Raw genomic sequence first — 25,030 nt, 5'->3', positions numbered from 1 at the left:
TAATGTATTTATATGTGTAATGATAACACAGATGAGATGTTACAATAGACTGTTTATTGTCTCTACCAGGCCGAATATGTGGCCGAGACTCATGTATTCGCCCCTCTCCGTCCGTGCGTCCTTCTGTGTGTGTGCGTGTGCATGTGCGTGTGCATGTGTCTGTCCGTCCGTCTGTCCACAGCGAATTTCGTCACTATTGGAGCGCTCAGCGTGAAACTGTGCATGCACTCTCCCTTGAGGCCTTGAGTAGAACCAGTGGCCCAGTAATGAGCAGAAAGAATTGGAACCAGAACACTATTGAAATTGAAACTCATAAACTGATACTCTCTCCTGATTTCTTTCTTCTTTACTGAAGAGTAGCAATGATTAGCAATGATTACTATCAGAATATACCTGTAGAGGTACAGTATTGAATACTTGACGAAATCACTTATGGCACCTTTAAGCCTTTAATTGACAATGACAGTAGAGGGAAACGGGTAATGCAGAGAGAATAAGAGAATGACTTGCAGCAAAATGGTCCGAACCGGTGCACTCGCCATTCTGGCCCTCTCTGCACCCCATCGGATCGAGGCCAAAATATCATTTTTAGTACATAAATGGGTCTTTGTGAAATTACTACATTTAGGCTACATATTTTGTGTTGTATGTATGCATTGTGATGCATAGTAGGTGTGCATACATATAGAGTATATAATATATCCGTGTGTGTGTGTGTGTGTGTGTGTGTGTTTGGAGCTGAGCCATGTCCGGGGCCAGAGCCATGCTAATGACATGGACTCCAGTGGTGTGTTTTACCATCTCAACTGCTCTCATTAGATGAGAGGCTCTGTACAGCAGCTCTCCTCATTAATGAACCACAGCCATGTGCTGCTGCAGATAACACACACACACACACACACACACACACACACACACACACACACACACACACACACACACAGGTCAAACAGACTGTGTGGGAGGACCCAGGGCTGTATATGCACACAAACATACACGCGCATACATCCCACTCGCCCTGCTTTGCCCTTCTGTAAAGTCCCTCTCCACTGCACCAACATAACACACACACAGACACACACACACACACACACACACACACACACACACACACACACACACACACACACACACACACACACACACACACACACACACACACACCTTCACTTTGACCCAGGAGCCACCATCCTGAATGCAAACTGTGTGGGCTGTTGGGAGGCATGTATACCTTCAAGCCCTTGCTCCCCAAACCTCTCCCTCTGCACTTTGACAAAGACATTCGTATTTGTGTCCTATATTAATTTGTGTGTCTGCTGTATCATGTGATATGTGATGGGGTTTGTGTCTACATTTGGGTGCCTTGTTTGTTGTGTGTCCTTGTACTTTTTCGTAAAATGATGTGTGACTTTGTGTGTGTGCTTGCAGGGTTGTGCGCAGACTTTGTGTGTGTGTGTGTGTGTGTGTGCGCGCGCGTGTGTGTGTGTTTGCACGCATTCATGGCAGAAGGCCTCCCTTCCTGATTACGGCCGTTCCATAATTAACAGTGATCAGATTTGTTTTGTGGCATAAATGGTGCATGTGTCGAACATTAGGCCTGGCAAGTCTCATTTCACATTCAGCTCAAGGGCTCTGCAGCAGACGGGTCACGAGCGTCGGGGAGCACAATCACAAGCCTCGCTCCATATGGTCCTGCCTGCCCAAGCCTCAGCGGCGAGGCGAGGGGCCACGAGCGCCAGACAAGTTCCCCCAAGAACCTAATCGCGTTCAGTAATTACAGAGAGAGCACCCCCCTCCCTCCCTCCCTCTGCCTCCCCTCTTCTCCTACACTTCTACCACCTCTCTCTCTCTCTCTGTATGTTTTTCTCTCTCCCACTGTCTCTCTTGTTTTCCTCATCCCAAACACTGCACTCATTCGTCTTTTCAACTATCTTTCCTCTCCCTCTCTCTCACCTTTTCCTCTCTCTATGGCAGTTCCCCCTTTTTTCCGGAGTTGCTTGTTCAACAATTCTTATTTTCTCTTTCCCGTCTGTCTCCCCTCTCTCTTGTTTGTATTTCTGATGGCTGGAAATCAGTAACGGATGGACGGATGGATTGTGTGTGTGTGTGTCATATATATATATGTATGTGTGTGTGTGTGTGTGTGTGTGTGTGTGTGTGTGTGTGTGTGTGTGTGTGTGTATATATATATATACATATATATTAGGGCCAGGACTTTAACACGTTAATTTCGAATCATTAATTACAGAAGAAACAAAAAAAATATATAATAATAGAAATTATAATACCCGTAGTCACATTCATTTTCGCACCACGGATCGTTTCTCACTAGACGGGTTTCAGGCGGACCGATTAGATCCACCAAACCAGAAACCAATGTGCATCAACACCCCGAACGTCCGGGGTTATGTAATCCATTACATTTATAGCAGCGGAGCCCTTTTACCGACGGAGTGGATGTTATCCCGGTGGTGGCTGAAGCAGCTAGATATACAGTAGCCAAAACTCTAGAGGCCATCGACAACAACGGGAGGTATGATTACATCTACCGCGACTAGCGACGGGACTGCGGTGGGCACATGATCTTTGCTTAGAATTTGACGTTATGATTTAGATCAAGAGTTATTAACGTTTTAAGATTTTCGGTCTCGTCGGCTAAACAGGGGGGAACATTTTCGATGACTGCCCACTGTTGCGCAACATCGAATGTTGCGCAACAGGCGCTCCCAGGCTGTGGAGCGATGCGATAGGTTTTGTTATGAATAATCTCCATCCTTTTGATCAATCTTCGTCCTGGCCGCTGGGCGTTACTAATTGAAAGGACGGTGAACTTCGTCCTGTGCATTCAGGGTGTTAAGTGGTGACAGACAACAATAAAGTTACAAACCCCAGAGCAGTAGTGCACCCAAACAAATGAAGAAGACACTGAGATGGATTTGCTTGTCCCTGTGGAAGCGAAATTTAGATTTAAATAGCTATCCGATTGATGAGTGGGTAAATGCAATGCGAAATATGTCGCAACATTTACTGTGGAAACTTATTACATTTATTTTGTCCCTTGGTTTCCAGCCTGCTTTGCTACGTTCCGTGAATTTGTTTTGTCACTTGAGTAGCGACGTGACAAAACAAATTCACGGAAACCAGCCTAGTGGAAGCTAACGTTAATCAAGGATCCACTCCCAGCCCACACTCTAAATGGTTATGGCCTATTATTAACTAAAATGTTGGTATTGGTAAATCTGTTATGGATGTTATGTCCTCTGAAGAAACATGTGTTCTAATGGATCAGGTTTCCACTGTTCTGGAATGTACTTGCTTCCCAAATCTCTGAAATGTATATTCCTAAAATCCTTGCACTTTATGGCAAAAAATGCACTGATCTGTCACCTTGATAAACAAAACAATGTTTTATTGCTTAAATTAAAGGATGTTCAAAAGCACTGATTTAAATAATGTTAACCCAAACATTTAGTTGAGTTAGGTGGTTTCCTCCCGACAGCGACAAATTATACTGTAGAACGATACTGTAGCTATAGATACTGTAGATATATGGATATATACTGTAGCTAGATACTGTAGCTATAGATACTGTAGATATATGGATATATACTGTAGCTAGATACTGTAGCTATAGATACTGTAGATATATGGATATATACTGTAGCTATAGATACTGTAGATATATGGATATATACTGTACTGTGTACTGTAGATGGATATGTAGATGGAGAGGGAGAGACTCAAATGCTCTCACACCAGTTAATTTGTAAATTGCTTTATGTAGTTGATGCTGAAAGAACGCATTCAGTTAGTCCACCTCCCGATTGCCTCGGAAATTATAAATAATTATAACAGATGCGCCAATATGGCCGGCCTCCAATAAACGAGGCCCCAGATAATTGGGCCGACCCCCCCTTTGACAGGCCAATTTAATAAAACCTGAACTAAATCTTCCTCGCTAATAATTTATCATCCTTCCCCCTCTCTCCTCCCCATTGGTTAAAGTTGATTACCCTGGCAGTTAACAAGGTCACACCCAGATGCCAGCTTCTCTGATAATGCAATCAGGAAAATCGCTGGAAACGAGGTTAAAAAAGAGAGCGCGAGAGAGAGAAACAAAGGTGATGACATTCGGCATAGGTATTTTTTCTTAAAAACACAGGTGTGAAGGTCTCTTCATCCAGCTTGTCAAGAGGCGAGTAGATGGGCTGTTTGTTGATGTAGCAGCAGTTGTTTTAGTGGGAACTGAAAGTTGTGTCGCTTCACACCTTTTTCTGTAGGGTTTTAAGAAAGGCAAGGTGAGTATGTATGTATGCATATAGGCAATATGGTGAGAGGGTTGGGTGCGTATGAGTGATGAAAAGGTGAGTGTGAAGACAAAGAAAAGTTTGAAGTACAAGGAGTGTTTGAGTGTGTTGTTGATAAGTGTGCATGCGTGCGTGCGTGTGTGTGTGCGTGCATGCATGCGTGCGCACAAATGTCTGTGTTCGCACCTATGCCCTTGGTGTGTGTATTGTATGTGTGACCTAAAGGGAGACATGAACATGAAGAGAATCAAAGCCCTGAGCATGTCTGTGTGCGTGCGTGTGGTAGTTGCTTCCCAGTGTCTGTTTGTGTGTCCTATGTAAAACCTGTCCCCGGTAGGTAATTGCATGTGAGGGTGAGGCCCTTTACCACATATACAGTACGCACATCACCAGGACCCTTGAGGACCTAATCCATACACACACACGCAAACGCAGACACAATCATGCAAGTGCCGCAATAGGTCAAGATAATAGGAGGTCATTGCATTATATTTCACTACATTTCAGTTTAGTTGGGGGGGGGGGTGTTTGTTGTGTGTGTGTGTGTGTGTGTGTGTGTGTGTGTGTGTGTGCACGTGTGCTTTTCTGTACGTTCACTTTCTAGTTTGCGTGTGTCTTTCTCTGTGCGTGAGCCGTGCGTGCGTGCAGTGCACAGAATCCCGTCCCTCTCCCTCTATAGGCTGAGCCTCCTCTTCGTCCTTGTCTCCTCGGTTTGTTTTGGTGGTCCCGCCGCGTGGCGAGGTGTGCCGGGCCCCCAGGGGCCCCTAATGGAGCAGCCTGCTAGACACTGATAAATAGATGCTGCACACACACCTCACTGCTGGAGCCGCTAGACAGCTGTCCCACCACCTTATTACACATCTGGACATAGAATGACTTAAAGCCATGCACGTGAAGTTCAGTGGCCCGACTACCCTCACACTTTCATTCAAAGGTTTCACCTTGTTTACACATCTACACGTTTTCACCTGAAACAGTGGTGTCACAAAAGAAAAAAATAAAACTAAATGAAACAAAAGTACTGCTCCAAAAGGAATGCTGCTGGGTCCTAGCCTGAGGTTATTTTGGAATCCATGCAAAAACAAGTTGCCAAAAACTGTATTTATTAAAATATAAAATCTATATAAATAAATATATTTCCGTCCAAATTTTTGGTACCTACTGTGCACCATTTTGGCAGACACTCGTGAATACAAATAGTGTTAAAATAATTTATCTGCCATTGACGTATATGTAATTTCAATCCAACGCACAGACTACTATTGGCGTCATTGGTGTTTTCAGTGTTTACGATAAAGGCCACTTTTCCGCAACCCATGTGAGATAATCTACAGCTTCTGGGTCAGAGGATAAGTGGAAAAACATGATCAAATTCAAGCCAGATTAGTATAAAGTAACTGATAATAAGTTAACTAAAGAACGGAACATCACGGTAATACACTCGGGTGTGCCAGTACAGTACAGTAGAGGGTACAGTAGAGTCTACTGTACCCTCTACTGTACTGTACTGGCACACCCGAAAGCATCATACTGTATATACAGTTAATATGCGCGTGTGTGTTTGTGTGTGTGTTAGGTTGCGCACAGGTGGTGAAAAACAACCATGCTGTTTTCGTGCTCATACCCACCCAGACAGCCAGCCAGACACCCACCCACCCACACACACACACACAGCTCCGTAAGGGAGTGGTTGCACCACTCAAAAAATAAATAGGATAAAATTTGTTCTAATGTGCTGAAAAACAAAATCGTATGTGGTCTATGTATTTTCTCCCATAAAGGCTTTTTTGCGTATGAGGGGTACGAGTTGTGTCATTACCAAACTATGTGTTTGACGCTACATGCTCACACATTTGCATTTCACAGGATAAATACACACTGACTATACATCTACGTGTACATGATCTCCTCACATCAGAACGATGGGATTTAGGTTGAAATTCTGCAAACGTTCCTATAACTCTGAGAGTTAAAGGGAAATGTACGTCCATTTGGTTCAATTTGTTCACTCTCAGACTTAAATTAATCCCCTGGGAACTATGCACAATAACGAATTTGTGACAATACAGCTCATTCTGATTCTGTTAAAGTATACATGTGTCTCACTCTTCTTCCCTCTGACTCTCTGTCTCTCTGACTCTCTGTCTCTCTGTCTCTCTCTCTCTCTCTCTCTCTCTCTCTCTCTCTCTCTCTCTCTCTCTCTGTGTTTCTCTCTTTCTCTCGTTCCATTTATGTAACATGTCTGCTATCTGTATCTGTCCATCAGGAGTTGGCGGAACCAGCTGAAGCCCCGATCCTGACACCGAGCCTCAGTTGTGACCCATCCTCGGTCCCAGAGCCACAGCACCAGGCGGTGGATGGACATCCCACTTCCACTGGGAAACAGCAGGTAGATCTGGAGTCCACATTAAGTAGTTTAGCATTTGGCTTTGCTGTGGTAGTGGGTGGAATAATGCATAGTGCATACATGATCAAACACTGCAAGACAAAGGGAAAACATTGAACACAGTAGAATTCTTAGTGTTAATGTAACTCTAGCTAACTTGTGTTATGTATTAATTAATAGTAAGGATTTTACGGTGAAGAGGTCCAACTGCATGTTCCTAGTTAAATTGACAAAATAATCAGAGAAAATAAGAACGAAGAATGAAACAATTGAAATTAGAAGTGATGACACACTAAATGAGCACACAAAATGGAACTGAACATAGTCCGGTTGCCGACAGGCTTCTTTTGTTTAAAGTGGTAAATTTGGTATATACCGGTAGTCTTTTTTATTGGCCTAAAATATTGTCCATATACAGTACATACATTATTACATTCATGAATCCACTTGCTGACCGGCTGTCACTATTGGGCAATGTTTTTACAGGGGTTTCTTGTGACCCTTTAACATCCTATGGCAAATGTCAAACTTTCATTATGCTTTAAGTAGCATGTGACATGTCAAACTAGGGGGTTTTCATGATTCTGAATCCATTAGTTTTGCACAAAAAACACTCCTTGGGCTTTTTGTGCAAAACTAATGCTTGGAATGGATTCAGAATCATGAAAACCGCTTAGTTTGACAGGTCACATGCTACTTGAAGCATAATGAAAGTTTGATTTTTGACATTTTTTCCTGACAAAGAAAATTGCCCAATAGTGACAGCCGGTCAGCAAGTGTATTCACGAATGTATGTATATGGACAATATTTTAGGCCAATAAAAAAGACTATACCAAATTTCCCACCCGTCCACCTCGGCTGCCGGACTAGTATATGTCTCCTGATTGGCATAACAATCAGAAAATGTATTTTCTGTGTAGAGCCGGAGAGAGAGGGAGACCCCTGTGACTGAACAAACACTTCATAGCAATGATTTATCAGCATACCAGTATTATAGAGCTATATAACTAGAATTATCACTTCAGCCTACCCTTAACAAAGAAATAGTTTCTTTACATAGCCGTTGTTTACTTCCAGTTCATGGCCCGGGATATTTTTGCCTTCAAAATAAGAGTATGTTTTGAAAAGATTGTGGCAGTGGTGAAATAATTAATTAATTAATGCCTGGCAGGGAATGTGATTATAATATTATATTCTGAGGTGTTGTTTTGTTTTTTTTCGGTCAGTTGACTTGAGTTACTTTGTAACTGTTAGCGGTCTGGTCATGAGGCGCGAGTGCAGATCTCAGATATGTTGGCTGTTTATGTTAGCTCATCAGAGCTGAAGAGACAGGGCTACAGGGGGCAGTGGGCTGCTGAGACTCATGTGATTTTTCTGACCTAGCTTCTGCCAGCCATTGCACACACACACACACACACACACACATAGACTACACACACACACTCACGATCACAGGTACACAGTCACATACACGCATACAGATGACCCCTCCCTGCTGTGAGCAGGGCTGGCGTGTGCTGTGGGTTTCACGCATGCCTGGGGCTCAGGCACTGGCTAATTTACCGCTTCAGCAATACATTAGGAGCAAAAATCACACACAAAAGGACAAGAACTCTTTTGATCTTCTCAATGCTCCTCTCATAACTTTGGCAGGACATGTTTATAAATGGCCGCTCGCTCGCTCTCCGTCTAAGTCGTACAAAACATACACATCATTTTATTGGGGCTGTAGCCCTGCATTACAGCCCTCATATCCCTCATAGGGCTGTAGCCCTGCATTACAGCCTTCATAGGGCTGTAGCCCTGCATTACAGCCCTCATATCCCTCATAGGGCTGTAGCCCTGCATTACAGCCCTCATATCCCTCTTAAGGCTGTAGCCCTGCATTACAGCCCTCATAGGCCTGTAGCCCTGCATTACAGCCTTCATAGGGCTGTAGCCCTGCATTACAGCCCTCATAGGCCTGTAGCCCTGCATTACAGCCCTCATATCCCTCTTAGGGCTGTAGCCCTGCATTACAGCCCTCATAGGGCTGTAGCCCTGCATTACAGCCCTCATATCCCTCTTAGGGCTGTAGCCCTGCATTACAGCCCTCATAGGGCTGTAGCCCTGCATTACAGCCCTCATAGGCCTGTAGCCCTGCATTACAGCCCTCATAGGCCTGTAGCCCTGCATTACAGCCCTCATATCCCTCTTAGGGCTGTAGCCCTGCATTACAGCCCTCATAGGGCTGTAGCCCTGCATTACAGCCCTCAGAAAATGGTGCTTCTCTTTCGGCACTTTAGACCTTAGACATACATTTAGATAGAATGACATATTTTTCTGCAAGAGATTTGACAAGGATTGATGGAGGAGTGCTTGTCTTTGCTGCAGGTCACACACACACACACACACACACACACACGGCTGCCGTACCCCTATGAATTAAGTTTGTCCGTAGTGATACTGGCTTTGATACTTCTATTAATTGTACCTGTATACTCACTGTTGTATTGCTGGCAGATCTGCATTCTGGCTGATGAAACCTAATTCACCCCATTACAGGTTGATTTTATTCACATCTACTCTTATCATCTCATCATGTCATCTCAACACACACACACACACACACACACACACACATACACACATTGCATTCATGTTAAGAGTTAAGGTGCACGCATGTTGTGCTGCTGGCCAGTATTCATCCAGCATCCTCTCAAGGCCACCATCAGTGTTTTAGTCACCTTGATGTCAGTAAGTGGTAGCTCCATTATGCTCTGCAACGCACCACAGCTGAGCTCTGTTTAACGGAAGTGTTGGCCTCTCACCTCGCGGACACAATGCCGCTTACATTAGTCTTTTATTTGGAACTGTCCCCTGGGTTTGTGCATCTTAGGAAAAAAAGACCCGCTTTTGAATCGAATGTTTATGTTGTCTGTTTGCCTTTCTGTATCTGTGCCAGTGTGGTTGTGTGTCGTGGGCCCCAGAGCTGTGTGTGTGTGTGTGTGTGTGTGTGTGTGTGTGTGTGTGCACAATATTCCCCATTCAGTCAGAAACCTGAACAAGTCGTGCTTTGAGAGCTCCAGATGCAACACATGACACAGTCATAAAGAGACCCATTGATGACAGCTGAGACCCCTTTCACTTGGAACATGGAGAGAGCGAGAGAGAGGGGGGGGGGGGGGGGACGGTGACAGTGACCCTTGAGTTCATTAGTTTTCCTCATAAACACACTCAGACCACATATACTGTATAACTGTCTCTCTCTTGCCTTTCAAGCCTCTCACATCCTCTTCCTCATGTCTACTCTCCTTTTCTTACTCTTTTTTAGATCTTTAAAAACATTTAAATCTAAATACTGTATTCTTTCTCTCTCTCTCTCTCTCTCTCTCTCTCTCTCTCTCTCTCTCTCTCTCTCTCTCACACACTTTGTCCTTCTCTAACCCACCTGCTCCTTCGCTGTGTGTGTTGTGAGGCAGGTGCGAACCATCTTTTCATTTATTTTCTTGTTGTATATGTTTTTGCGTCCTACGCCTACCCAGTCTCAGCTTGTCATTGCACATGGCGTTCTGTCTGCCAGACCATTAGCAACAACGTACTGATACAAAACATTGCATGCAGGCACACTTTGAACTAGAGATGTCCCGATACTGTATCGGTATCGGAAAAGTATCACCAAAAATGGTGGTATCGAGATCGGATTGTAAACGAAAAAAGTGTATCGGGACATCCCTTTGAACATGCACGCGCGCGCGCACAAGCGCGTACACACTCATATTCTGAATGTAGACCTACTGTACAGTACACATGCACATATGCTTTCCGTTCGCACACCCAGACACACAGTACTACTCACTCACACACATGCACACACATTTGTTGTCGCACATTCGTACATATGCATGGGATTGCACGCACGCATGCTCGCGCACACACACAAACACACACACACACACACACACACACACACAGTCAGAGGCACATTGGTGCGTCCTCTGGACCTGTGGCAGGGAAGCAGACGGCAGACAGACGTCCAACTAGACCATGGAGAGCATCTGCACCAGAACCCAGTCATCTATCACTGTCCCTGGGTCATCTCTGCTCCTTCAGCACAGCACGGCACAGCATAACACACGCACGCACGCACACACGCGCGAGCGTACAATAGCATCTCTTCTGCTCCTCGCCTCCCTGACTGTTTTCAGATACACTTAACTGTGTTAAGATTATCTGAAAACTAATTTAGTATGGGTGCACTCATGTAACGACACTCTTCCGGTGAGATCACTCGAATATTGATTTGTTGTGAGTGGAACGTGCATCACATGCCACAAACGCACACACATACTGTACACACGCACACACACTTGTGCACGTACACACACATCACGTCTATTAACTGTTGCACTACATTACAAAAGTAGTGCTATTGGGCAGAAACACAAACTGACTACTGAAGCTATTATTTATTTTATTAAAATAAAAAGATATGCAGGAATTTGGCTCCGATTTTAATAATGGACAAAGAGGAAAAATACACACCATTGGCGGTCGGGGGTGTTAATCTTGTTCCCTGTATGTAGTGTATGTTTCACACTTAAGTTGTAAAACATACAATAATGTTATTTTAGAATACTTTTACAATTTATTTTATCATATATATTTTAACTTTCCTGTAATAATCCCACCTTAATATGATCTGCTTCTCCAGAATGATATATATTTCACTGTAAATAAGGCATGGATGAATTCTGTTCGTAAAATAATTCATGGAGTGTCGCTAGGCAACCCGCCAGGTGAGAACCACACTAATATATACTGTAATAATAATAATACACTTTATTTATATAGCAACTTTCATACCTAAATGCAGATCAAAGTGCTTTACAGGGCAGAGCATACAAATAGCAATAAACATGGCTAAGAACATAAAAACAATAAAAGCAAATATATATACATACAGTATATATGTGTTGTGGGACAGAGACAGTGCGCAGCCAAGTAGACGACACACACAACTCGGCCACGTTACCCCTATCAGTTTACCTCCTGGATCAAACTGATTTCTACACGTACCTGCGCTAGGGAAGAGAGGTATAAAATGTTTGTTAGGCTGCCTCTGTGTCATTCTTCACTGACTTCTCTGAGGTGACGTTCAGGTTGGCTCTCGCGGTAAGACAACACTAAACATATTTCTCTCACCTCATCATATAGTAGAAGATAAAATGACGTGTCTGTGTTTCCTTTTATAGGCAACCTATACCCGAACCTATCTGAGACGGAAAATGCATGCTACTGCTATAATTACCCGACTGCAGCGAGGAACGAAGTACTTGCCTCTCAGCCTGTGGAAAGAAAATAGATATTAATAAAATACGATAATATAAACAGAAAGGTAACATAACGTCAAGTTTCAAAAAGTTGGCAAAAAAACCCAAACAAAACATTGAGATTGAGAATCTATCAATCTTGTTAGTTGGTGGTTTTAGTTCATTTGGATTTCCTTTAAACTAAGCTACCGGTATGTTGCTTTGCCTATCTAGCGTAGGGTGCTAAGGGCTAACCCAAAAGCAAGAGGACTTTTTCAGGTTAATTTCAACCCCTGGCCTTCCATGTCTGACTGAAGTGCCAACATCATGGCAATTAAAACAATGATATAATAAAAAGCAATTCTACTGGAGAGACTGTATCTGAGCCACTGGTCTGAGCTCAGTGGACTACAAACAAGATGTTTCCTTCTCCTCCCCACATGCACACAGTGGGCTGAGTGTGTGAGCTGCTTAGCCAGCCCGGCCATCAGAAATATGCAGATCAATCTGCTAATTAGTGGCACAGAGTGGTTAAGGCTGAGCTGTAGCAGACGGTTGGCACCCGCGTGGGCACGGCGGCAGAGCAGGGCACCGGGTCACTGGAGTCAACCGTAGCCTGTGGGCAGAGCATGCTCACGCACGCACGCACGCATGCGCACATGAACACACACACACACACACACACACACACACACACACACACACACACACACACTCCCTCTCTTATAAGTGCACCCACACAAATGCACGTGTACGCACACATTGCAAGACTCGTGCACACGTCACGTTTATGCATGCACACACACATTATCAGATGTACTATTGCTTGCACACTCTCACATTATACACATGAGGATGCATGGCACACTGACAGGTCAAAATGCTAGTGCTTGTTTCAATGATAGTCCACATTCCAGTTTAAATTAGTCTAGTGCAGCTAACATACAGTAGAAACGTTTATCATAGGCATCTGGTTATGAGAAGTGTGAGAAATCGTTATAAATAATAATGGGCCTGTATGCGTTATCGAGGGCACAACCTTAAGTCCTGGACGGCACTTCAAAGTCACTTTGGCTGATGTTTCGTCAAACTGGATGACGCACCATCCTCTCTCATAAACTCCCACACTCCTCCTCCTCTTCCCCCATGCACTGAGCCTGAGCACCAGCGTTGTGCGTTTAGTCGCATGGCAGATTCTAGCCTGCCATCTGGTCAGGCCTGCCTGGCTCCACGGGAGGCCTCCCATCCTCTCATATTCATATTCCGCTAGCATATTGTTCCCACTGCTTCCTCCATGGCGCGGGGCCCCAGTGCACCATGCTCAGACGTTCATTTTTTATTTATTTAAACAGAGGAGGGTTGGCGATAGCGCATGTCTCCTCTCTCTCCCTCCACCTCCTCACCCCCCACGGTCGGCGGTTCTTCCAGTTGTCCTATCAAGTGTAACCTGGGGGCCCCTGGTAGAGCAATTAGAGGAGCCTCCCTGCCCACCTCTTGTAATGAAGCCCGGCACATTCCACAATCTATAGCCCCTTTAGTCTCCCCTAATGGGACATCATTATTGTCAAAGAAACAATGTAAATGGAAATGAACACACTCATTAGCCAGTCGCAGGGAGAAACCTTTGGCGCTCTCTCTCTTCTCTCCGCCACTCTCTCTGTGGTCTCTCTCTCTCTTGCTTTCTCTGCTCACTATCGCCCCCACACACACACACACACACACGCACACGCACATATGCACAGACAAAACTTAAAGAGAAGAAGCACGTGTGTAACTCTGCACTGCTGTTCTGGCTCTCCTTGCAACTTCATCACACAAAACACATAGTGTGTGTGTGTGTGTGTGTGTGTGTGTGTGTGTGTGTGTGTGACTCAAGGTGAGAGGGGAGTGATATGAACATGTATAATTGTGGTGTTGGCATTCAGTGAGCGTTCCCGCACATGCTAATTGTTGCACCACATTTCCCCGTCTGTTCATGTGGTCGAAGTGTGTTCCAGAGCTAAACTCCCCGTTCTGCCATTTTTCTCTGCCTGCAACTCCCAGGGTGCACCTGTGCAGCGGTCCAGGTCTCTGTCCCCAGCCGGCAGCGCAGTGACAGGCCTAGGAAGGAGAGGAGGAAGAGTTGGCCAAGAAAGGATCCAGGACCTGGAGGACTTGCTTCAGTTGAAGGTAACCAATCTGACAGGCCTGAATCTACAATATACATACAGACACACCCTACTCTTTCTTTCCATCTGTCTCTAACTATCTCACTGTCTGTGTGTGTGTGTGTGTGTGTGTGTGTGTGTGTGTGTTTCTCTCACTCACTTAAACAGAAATTTCTCTAAAAGAGAAAACCAGCACTTAAGGCACTCTTCATTTATTTAATTGTTGACATGGTGTGCTGCAGAGCAGCAGCAACGGACGCGTTTCGGCGTTCAAGCCTTCATCATCGTTGTCTGCTGGAGACACGGGAAGTGTCACATTATATAGTCTCCCTAGGTGAGACACCTTCCTCTGTCCCGTGCAGACACAAGAACACACAGCCAACTTGTACTAAAAGTGCAAATATTCAGCAGTCCAGACATTAAATCATAGACATCAAAGTCCTTAAATACATATACTGTATATAGGAATTATGGCAAAATATGAGTTTTTTTTCTTGTCACATATAAAAGTCCCAGAAGTTAGGTATACTGTACATATTGAAACAGTATTTACAAAATACAATAAGGTACATCTGACTGAGTCCTTGAGGAGGGAGGGGGGGGGGGGGGGGGGTTAAAGGGGTTTAGGGGACTCTGTTAGATCAAGCAATAAATATATAAACATTGAGGAAAATGTAGGAAAACATTTGGGTTGACTGATAAAGTTCATCATAGGTTCTCTCTTAATAGAGTGCTGTTTTATAAGTCCACTCCTCTCTTTAAAGGTTGTTATTAAATCTGCATTAAGACAAAGGGACACGAGTGGCCTACCCTCTTGTTGTTAATGCGAGGTCTCTTACGACTATGTGGAACGAGCAACTAAATATTATAAATGCAATGTGCAACCATTTTGAAAGACACATTTGTCAACACTCAAAATGCTCCACAAATTATATGATTCAAAACTCAAACGTCTCTCATAATAGGCTACTAATGTACAGTCCTAGGAGCTTCACAATTATTTTGTTCATTTTATAATTAGGCGAAATGCCTGGTTCAGTTCATGTATTCATGATGTAGTTTCATCACCAGGCCGAACCAAGAGCGCTTCATGATGTCCAACTCTTATAAAACAGCACTAAACAGAACCTATGATGAACTTTATCAGTCAACCCAACGACGTCGACTCTGTGGGGGCTATGGGGCTACAGCCCCCATGAAGAATTAAATAGCCCCTTTTAGCCCCCATGAAGATTTTCGTGGACATTTTATATTAACATTACAGACCATTAGACCATTTGGGAAATAAATAAATCCGCGGCTCTGAGTCAACCCAAATGTTTTCCTACATTTTCCTCAATGTTTATATATTTATTGCTTGATCTAACCAAGTCCCCTAAACCCCTTTAACCTCCCCCCCCCCCTCCCTCCTCAAGGACTCAGTCAGATGTACCTTATTGTATTTTGTAAATACTGTGTTTCAATATGTAGAGTATACCTAACTTCTGGGTCTTTTATATGTGACAAGAAAAAAACTCATATTTTGCCATAATTCCTATATACTGTATGTATTTAAGGACTTTGATGTCTATGATGGCTGTCTGAACTGCTGAATATTTGCACTTTTGGTACAAGTTGGCTGTGTGTTCTTGTGTCTGCACGGGACAGAGGATGGTGTCTCACCTAGGGAGACTATATAATGTGACACTTCCCGTGTCTCCAGCTGAAACGCGTCCGTTGCTGCTGCTCTGCAGCACACCATGTCAACAATTAAATAAACGAAGAGTGCCTTAAAACATGAGTTCCTTGAGTGCTGGTTTTCTCTTTTAGAGACATTTCTGTTTAAGTTATTTACTCGACCGCGCACCCGGTAAGAATGCTCAAGAAGTTTGAGACTGTTTGGAGTTGTGCGGGCTATATCTTGATAAAATCTCTCTCACTCACACCTATACTTCTTGTTTCCACTCCCTCCAACTCCAAGTATTTGTAGTTGTTTTTTAAAACTGTGTGTCAGTGTGTGAGCAGAACATCCAATGATACAGTAGTGTCCACCTAATGGAGTGGTCAACCACTCCCAGGCCTAATGGACAATTGGACACAGCCACTACCTCTCTCTATGATTGCTGAGAGAACTGTTAGAAAATGGAGGGTAAGTGGGTGGGTGTGGGGGGTATTCTACTGTGGCGCTTGTTGGCGTCTCCGACAAAAAAGAGAGTCTCATTTGCGCAACCATTGCCACTGCCTCCTTTGTGACCTTCCAGTACAACAACTGTTAGACAAGCACACACAATGTAGTTGCACATGCACACATACAAGGCCCACAAACACACACACATTTGTAAATGCAAAGCCAATCACAATCTGAGATAAAAGCGCAAGATAAGAATTGTGTAGGAAAGTGAAAAAAAAGCTGTGTTCTTTATTCTATCTAATGTAAAGCGTGTACATGTGTGAGGGGCGCTAACTATATATTAAAGTCTAACTCACGTACATTTTCCCTTCATTGTCAATGGCGTTTACAAAACAAACATTGAACTAAATACAAACATTAAACCTGTGTATAGGATGGGGCTAGTGCCCCTAAAAAATTGGAGGGCCCTTCAAAGTAAAAAATAAATGGAAAAACCAAAAAAACTTTTAAAATCATTTAATACTTTTTTTCCAGGGTATAAGAACATACAGATATATAAACAGGCATCACCAAACATAACAAACAATACTACTGTATACAGTACTTTATACAAATAAAATACTCACAACATGCAAACAACAGAGCTTACAGCATTCCACATCAGCCATTTTATATTATATAATACTAGACCGTAAGATCTGAACACGGCACCTGTCCGGGGCAGTGTTGGGCGGAAGGAGTATAGGACCAAGGCTCTATACGTCCTCCCGGCAGGTGCTCCTCAGGAATTTTTAGTGTGTTACCACCAATAAACAGTATTCAAGATGAACAGAATAACAGATTATGAATCGTGCACACATCTATCATAATGGTTGGGGTATTCATGTTGAACTTAATGGTTCCAGTGTGCTGCCCCCCCCCCCCCCCCCCTGTCAGACACCGGTAAAGAACCTCCATCACTCCTCTGTTCTCTCTGCTCTCCCCTCCACTCCATCCTTCTGGACGGTTGTTGTCCACTTGATCCTGTCCAACTCTTCCCAACAGAATGACTTGGAAATTGGCCAACGCCAGCCCTTCATTCTGTTGACACGCTGACCTCTCCAGCTAACAGCAGTGGTAGACAAATAAACACTTCTCGCCATAATGGCCCTGTCTGTCTGTCTGTCTGTCTGTGGGTGTGTGTGTTTGTGTGCATGTGTATGTCTGTGTGTGTTTGTCCCCCACCTTCTCTCCTAGAGATTTCCAAGTAAACAGCACTGGTAGTGGCTGCTGCAGTAGCGTAATTATTTTTCAGCTTGAAAACCTTCACAGATGTGCGTGTGCGTGCGTGCGCAGACGTGCATGTGTATGGCAGCCAGGGTAAGGGTGTGTATTGATCGGCCGTGGGCAAGGGCCTGTGGCCTGATGGCCGCAGCCAAGCCTACCCAGGGAGTTGGCGGGGAGTTGGAGGGATGGGGAGAGTAGAGCTGCTTCCATAAGCAGACCGGCAAAGCCATGATGTGTCTAATGCCCTGCCACTCGCACCAGCCCCCCACCCCCTCTGCAATCAATCAAGTCAGCCCCTCTTCATGTTCCCTACCCTCATCCTCATCCCATCGGCCCCTGGTTTCACAGGTCCCCCCCTCCCCCCCCCCCCCAACCCACACTTCTTTCATTAGAGGACCCTGTTTGTGGGGTGAAGGTGAGGAGAGGGGCTGTTGACGGGCGCTAAGGATGTGTTGCAGATGTCCTTTGTGAATATACCACCACTAGCAGCACGGCCAAAAATCCATACTTGTCACATTGGCAGATTGTGTACGTGAGTGCCTGTGTCTTCGGTGTGTGTGTATGTGTGTGTGTGTGTAGCTGGCTGACGTGTGTACTGTGTGCTCTCGCTCCTCTGTTCTCTTTGTCCTTGTTAATAATAACGGGGCTGAGGGCTCGCATTTCCCTCTCTGCAGGGCAGCCGTGTCATAGCAGCAGTAAACAAGCATCTTCCAGCCCTGGCCACTCAAGCAGAAACCTGCCCTGCACTGCAACAGCCCCCCCACCCCCCTTCCATCCTTTCACTCTGCTCTTTCTCACTCACTAACTCTCTCTCCTTTTCTTCTATAATTTTTGTTTTTGCTCGTTTCCTCTTTTTTGTTTGTCCTCTTGTCCTTTTCCTCCTCTCTTGTTGTCTTTTTATTTCTATAGCTTTCTTCTTCTTACTTCCTTGTCTTTCTGTCTTTCCTTGTCACGCCCGCTGAAAGTCTCTTCTTAAGGTCAAAATAATGTAGAGGAGCAGATTGGTGTGTGTGTGTGTGCGTGACTGACTGACTGACTGCGCGCGCGTGCACACTCCTGTCAGGACATTGTATATGTTCTAAAGTAAGAGTCCAGTCTAGCTGTGTTTTAATAGCTGTCAACAACAACAACAGTGTCAACACAACCTCCCATTACCACCAGCACTACATGTGTCTGGCAGGCTCTCTGGCTTCTGTGTGTGTGTGTGTGTGTGTGTGTGTGCGTGCGTGCATGTGCGTGTGTTTGCGCGGAGGGTGGTAACATTATGACGGAGGTTTTCCGCTGGCTGTTGAAAAAGAGTTAAAGTGAGGTGTGTGCACGTGCGTGTACACGCATGCTTTGTTGGTTGACGTGCCTTCCTCTGTGTGTGAGTGCATGTGAACATGCACTGCCCACCCCCTCACTGGCCCCTATGGCCCGGTCATGTAAATGTCACTCTGTAATGATGTCTCAGTTGCCCTCGGTCAGAGGAGAAGCTCTTGTCATAAAGAGGAGAGGAAACGAGAGAGCAAGAGAGCGACATGAACCCGCTGGTATTCTGTCAGACCAAAGGTGTTAGATCTCCAGTAATAGAGAACCATGTTACACCATGCCACATTATGGCTCTGGACTCCACAGGCTGGACAAGAGAACAAAAGAAGAGAAGATAAGATTAGGTGATGCACTCTGGGGTGAGAAAAGGGCAGATGAGATCAAATAAGCTATATGGTGTTATTGTTAATCCATACAGTCTATCTGTCGTCGGCACAGGTGATTGAAGAATAAAAAAGCATCCACTGATAGAATAATATATAGAGTGAAAAATTATAAAAACTCTACTAATAGGGATAGATTGTTTATGTACACTTTAATTACATCTATATTGAGAATAGCTCAATAGTAAATAGCTCAACATGCAAATCCCAGGTGTTCCAACTGCAGAGGGCCAAGAAAGTCCCTAATTGTAAATCTCCTTTGGGTTTTGTTACTTTGTTCCCAATCCCTTTGTTAACTGCGAGAAATGCCTAAATGAATTTCGCCGAGGCAATGTGTCTGTTCGTTGTCTCTGCAGTGACGTCACTTGTTCTCATTACCTCCCCAGCCAGGAACAAGTATAATGCTGCAGCCTTAAATTAACTTCCATATCACCCTGTTGTTCTGAAACATAAAAGGCATCCTGTATCTGTGTTTCTGTGCCTCCCAGACCGAGGAGAACGAGGCTCTGAGGAGCGCACACGAGAAACGTCACGAGCGCTTGCGTCTGATTCAGACCAACTACCGGGCCGTCAGGGACCAGCTGAGAGAGGCCGAGGAGGCACATGGACTGTAAGTACACTGACAGCAGTGACTCACACTGTGGGTACACGGACAACCAGAACAGTACATGAGGCCTATGAGGACAGACAGATAGTAACACACCACACAGTAACCTGCCAGCTGGTGTATAAAACACATTACATGCTACACACGCGTGCACGCACGCACGCACACACACACAGGGTCTTTGGGTTGCAAAATAACATGAATGCGATATATACAATACAGATATATACTGCGAGTGCATGTGCAATGCAGTCACCCAACAGACAGGACTTATGAGTTCACCAGACTTATGGGAGAGTTCTTAAACCACTGTGTGCTTACAGACAGAGAACACAGGAGGTCCTCGGAGTTCAGACAGGAACACGCTCGCAAGGCACACAGTGGACCTGTAAACACACACACACACACACACACACACACACACACACACACACACACACACACACACACACACACGCACACACACACACACACACACACACAGGAAAGCTGTGCTAGCCTGTTGCAGGCGGTGAGTCAGGGGATGGTTAAAAACACATAACTCTCCTGTCCTTATGTTTAAAGCCCTACTGAAATGCTTACAACCCCTCTGAAAACCCACTGTTCCTTTCTCTCTTTGCTGTTGCATCAGAGAGAGAGAAAATATATTCTCTCTTCTCTGTTTTTCCTTTTGAAAACAGTCCCAGGGTTTAAAGCCCAGTCAGTTTGGGTGGGGGGCTTACGTGTGTGTGTGTGCCTTTTTTGTTATATCAAGACATATTGCGTTTCATTTATTTATTTATTTTATCGCACCTCCGGTCGATCATTGACACGGACTATTTGATGACCAGGACTCCTCGGAGACTCTTTGAGTTTCCTACCGACTCTGCGGGTCATCAAATTATTGGCTTAGGAATGTGACAACAATCAAAAAATCCCCATGAATTCAAGGCTTCATGGTGTGTCGATTAAATCAATTCAGATTTACTTACCAGAGACCGGTTGCAATTATAATGGATTTGACAGCCACACGTGAGACAAGTCAAAATTCCGTACCTGGATCCGCTCAGGTCTAGGATAGAGTCTCAGTGTGTGGGTTTCGGGGACCTGTGAAGACTTCTACTGTGTGTGACCTCTACTGTGTGTGTGTGTGTGTGTGTGTGTGTGTGTGTGTGTGTGTGTGTGTGTGTGTGTGTGTGTGTGTGTGTGTGTGTGTGTGTGTGTGTGTGTGTGTGTGTGTGTGTGTGTGTGTGTGTGTGTGTGTGTGTGTGTGTGTGTGTGTGTGTGTGTGTGTGTGTGTGTGTGTGTGTGTGCGCGTGTGACTGTGTGTGTGTTATTTTGCTGTGACTTTCTCCATTCCCCGAGTGTTCATTAGGATGTGAGAGCAGGAGACTGAACGTGTCAGGTCCTGAGGGGGTTGTGTAAGGTGTCTGAGAAGGCTTGTGGAGGAGAGAGGGAGAAAGAGAACTGTTTCCTGTTCTGATCCCCGCTTACACACTGGGAGGGGGTGTGGGGGATCACGCAGAAAGGGCAACAGAGCCTGCAAAGTGTCATTAACATGAACTGCTCTCTTACTCTTTCTCTCCCTCCCATCTTTTTTCCTACTTTCTGCGTCCCTCTCTCGGGAGCAGAAGTGTTGACCCCGTCAGCTGTTTTCTCTCTGGGTTAATTAAAGAAAACAGCAGTGCAATGTGAGCCCGTGTGAAAGTGGGAGCGAGTGAAGAGAGGAGGAGAGGAGAAAAGACGATAGTAGTAGAGCACACTTGCTTATTCTCCACTCTAGGCTCGACTTCGCTCAGCTCAACTCAGCAGCAAGTGTCTGAGACAGTGGGTACAAAAAGACAGACGACGAGGATGAGTGAAAGAAGTGGATGAGTGTGGAGTCCACACAGGCCCCTAGAGTGGCCAAAGCTGGAACTGCAGGCGGCCAAAATACAAGAGCGAGCAGCTGGGGTTTAACACGGAGCGCTCATTCATTAATTGATTCAGGCACGTTCAGGCGAGTTAGCACTTCCGGGCACCCTCTAGAAGTTTATATATATTCATTTCACCATTGTTCACAGGTTATCAGAGGAGTGTTGCACCTGGTGAAACTGAAAATATCATTTCATTTTTCGTAATGAAAGCAAATTAAATTTCAGGGAACAGCCTAGGCTGTGCTCCCTACTAACCTTATTGTTGATGATCTCACTTTCACGAGAGATGGCTGATGTCAAACTTTAACTGCATAGCAGCATATTTATCATATGGGGAGAAACATGGTGTGCTGCATCACAGGAAATGCATCCAAATATCCATACAGGTTATACACAGGAAGTGAATAGGCAAACTTGCCCTTTTCATTGATTGCTGGTAGCAGCTCAGTCACTCAAAATTATCATTCCTGGCATTGAATTGTTGTGAGAGGACAACATTTGAATAAACCACCTTGCTCATCATGGCACACATAAGTGATTAGCATTATTAGCATTAGCCACTGTTTTGATAGCCTACAATTTCTTACCATGTTGTGGCGTTAAGCACGCTGCCTGGGATGGAGCAGCCGGCCAATCACTGGCCAGCAACCACAGTGCCCGCCCTCAGCAAATTGGTATGCAAAGATGCGAGCATGCAGGCCTCCAGTCCCAACCGAACCCCTACCTGTCACTCACCATTATGTCCCAGTTCTGCCCCAATACAGTACAGAACACTGCGAAGGGAGAGATTCGGGGGAAAATACCAACTTCTTATTTATATTAGAAGATGGCATGGTTTTTTTAATCAGACTGGGGATGATGGGGAGTGAGTAAATAAAATTAAAGGTTATTAAAGCATCTGTGCGCTGATCAAAGTTGCGGCCATAAACAGATTCCCCCGAATCAGAGCAATTAGCCTCAGCTGCGCGCAAAAGTTCTCTCCATTTCCCCCTGCTTAATAATGGAAACTAGAATACCGTAGAGGGTGTGTGTGTGTGTGTGTGTGTGTGTGTGTGTGTGTGTGTGTGTGTTTCTCTCTCTCTCTCTCTCTCTCTCTGTCTGGGGGTTGGGGGGGGCATGTTTAAAACTGCCAAAGCATTAGAGTGACTATTTTATTAAAGCAATGCTTTTCTGTCTGTGTGCGTGCATGTATGCATTACGACGTGCATGCGTGTGTTGGTAGGGGTCCACAGGGCTGACCGTCCTTGTCTTCTAGTGCAGTGGTTTTCAACCAGTAGTCCGGGGGCCACCAGTGGTCCTTGAGGGGGTTCCATGGTCCACAGATAAATGATGGAGAGTTGGTAACAAAATGGACCGTTTCATTTTACGCTCTCAAGAGTTAAATGATTGCATATCTGCATTAATTTAGGCTACTTAATTTACGCTCTACACAATTAGGGTTAATGTAAAATAATTGTCATTTTGATCAACGTTTGCCGTTCATCTGTCCCATGGTACCAACCTCAATACACCATGTTCATCTGTTCTATGGTACCAACCTCAATGCACCATGTTCATCTGTTCTATGGTACCAACCTCAATACACCATGTTCATCTGTCCCATGGTACCAACCTCAATGCACCATGTTCATCTGTCCCATGGTAGCAACCTCAATGCACCATGTTCATCTGTTCTATGGTACCAACCTCAATGCACCATGTTCATCTGTTCTATGGTACCAACCTCAATGCACCATGTTCATCTGTTCTATGGTACCAACCTCAATACACCATGTTCATCTGTTCTATGGTACCAACCTCAATACACCATGTTCATCTGTTCTATGGTACCAACCTCAATACACCATGTTCATCTGTTCTATGGTACCAACCTCAATGCACCATGTTCATCTGTTCTATGGTACCAACCTCAATACACCATGTTCATCTGTTCTATGGTACCAACCTCAATACACCATGTTCATCTGTTCTATGGTACCAACCTCAATGCACCATGTTCATCTGTTCTATGGTACCAACCTCAATGCACCATGTTCACCTGTCCTATGGTACCAACCTCAATACACCATGTTCATCTGTCCCATGGTACCAACCTCAATACACCATGTTCAACTCTCCTATGGTACCAACCTCAATACACCATGTTCACCTGTCCTATGGTACCAACCTCAATACACCATGTTCATCTGTTCTATGGTACCAACCTCAATACACCATGTTCATCTGTTCTATGGTACCAACCTCAATGCACCATGTTCATCTGTTCTATGGTACCAACCTCAATGCACCATGTTCATCTGTCCTATGGTACCAACCTCAATACACCATGTTCATCTGTCCCATGGTACCAACCTCAATACACCATGTTCATCTCTCCTATGGTACCAACCTCAATACACCATGTTCATCTGTCCCATGGTACCAACCTCAATACACCATGTTCATCTGTTCTATGGTACCAACCTCAATGCACCATGTTCATCTGTCCTATGGTACCAACCTCAATACACCATGTTCATCTGTCCCATGGTACCAACCTCAATACACCATGTTCATCTCTCCTATGGTACCAACCTCAATACACCATGTTCATCTGTCCTATGGTACCAACCTCAATACATTATGTTCATCTGTTCTATGGTACCAACCTCAATGCACCATGTTCATCTGTCCTATGGTACCAACCTCAATACACCATGTTCATCTGTCCCATGGTACCAACCTCAATACACCATGTTCATCTCTCCTATGGTACCAACCTCAATACACCATGTTCATCTGTTCTATGGTACCAACCTCAATGCACCATGTTCATCTGTCCTATGGTACCAACCTCAATACACCATGTTCATCTGTCCCATGGTACCAACCTCAATACACCATGTTCATCTCTCCTATGGTACCAACCTCAATACACCATGTTCATCTGTCCTATGGTACCAACCTCAATACACCATGTTCATCTGTTCTATGGTACCAACCTCAATGCACCATGTTCATCTGTCCTATGGTACCAACCTCAATACACCATGTTCATCTCTCCTATGGTACCAACCTCAATACACCATGTTCATCTGTCCTATGGTACCAACCTCAATACACCATGTTCATCTCTCCTATGGTACCAACCTCAATACACCATGTTCATCTCTCCTATGGTACCAACCTCAATACACCATGTTCATCTGTTCTATGGTACCAACCTCAATACACCATGTTCATCTGTCCTATGGTACCAACCTCAATACACCATGTTCATCTCTCCTATGGTACCAACCTCAATACACCATGTTCATCTCTCCTATGGTACCAACCTCAATACACCA

The 25,030-nt window shown here is 44.7% G+C and overlaps 1 protein-coding gene across 1 annotated transcript in view; it reads left to right on the top strand.

Annotated features, from left to right (window-relative positions):
* The window catches only part of cntln (centlein, centrosomal protein), a gene marked incomplete at its 5' end in the record, with an annotated part of 129,476 nt that overhangs the window by 29,086 nt on the left and 75,360 nt on the right, over positions 1-25,030 (top strand). The window contains 3 exons of the mRNA XM_080758968.1: positions 6,574-6,696; positions 14,029-14,154; positions 19,691-19,812. Of these exons, the coding sequence (XP_080615094.1) occupies positions 6,574-6,696; positions 14,029-14,154; positions 19,691-19,812 (371 nt within the window). The remainder of the gene's footprint in view (positions 1-6,573; positions 6,697-14,028; positions 14,155-19,690; positions 19,813-25,030) is intronic.

The sequence above is a fragment of the Protomyctophum bolini genome, assembly GCF_963924005.1.
Source record: "Protomyctophum bolini genome assembly, chromosome: 3".
Classification (NCBI taxonomy): domain Eukaryota; kingdom Metazoa; phylum Chordata; class Actinopteri; order Myctophiformes; family Myctophidae; genus Protomyctophum; species Protomyctophum bolini.
This window is presented reverse-complemented; position numbering and strand designations above follow the sequence as displayed.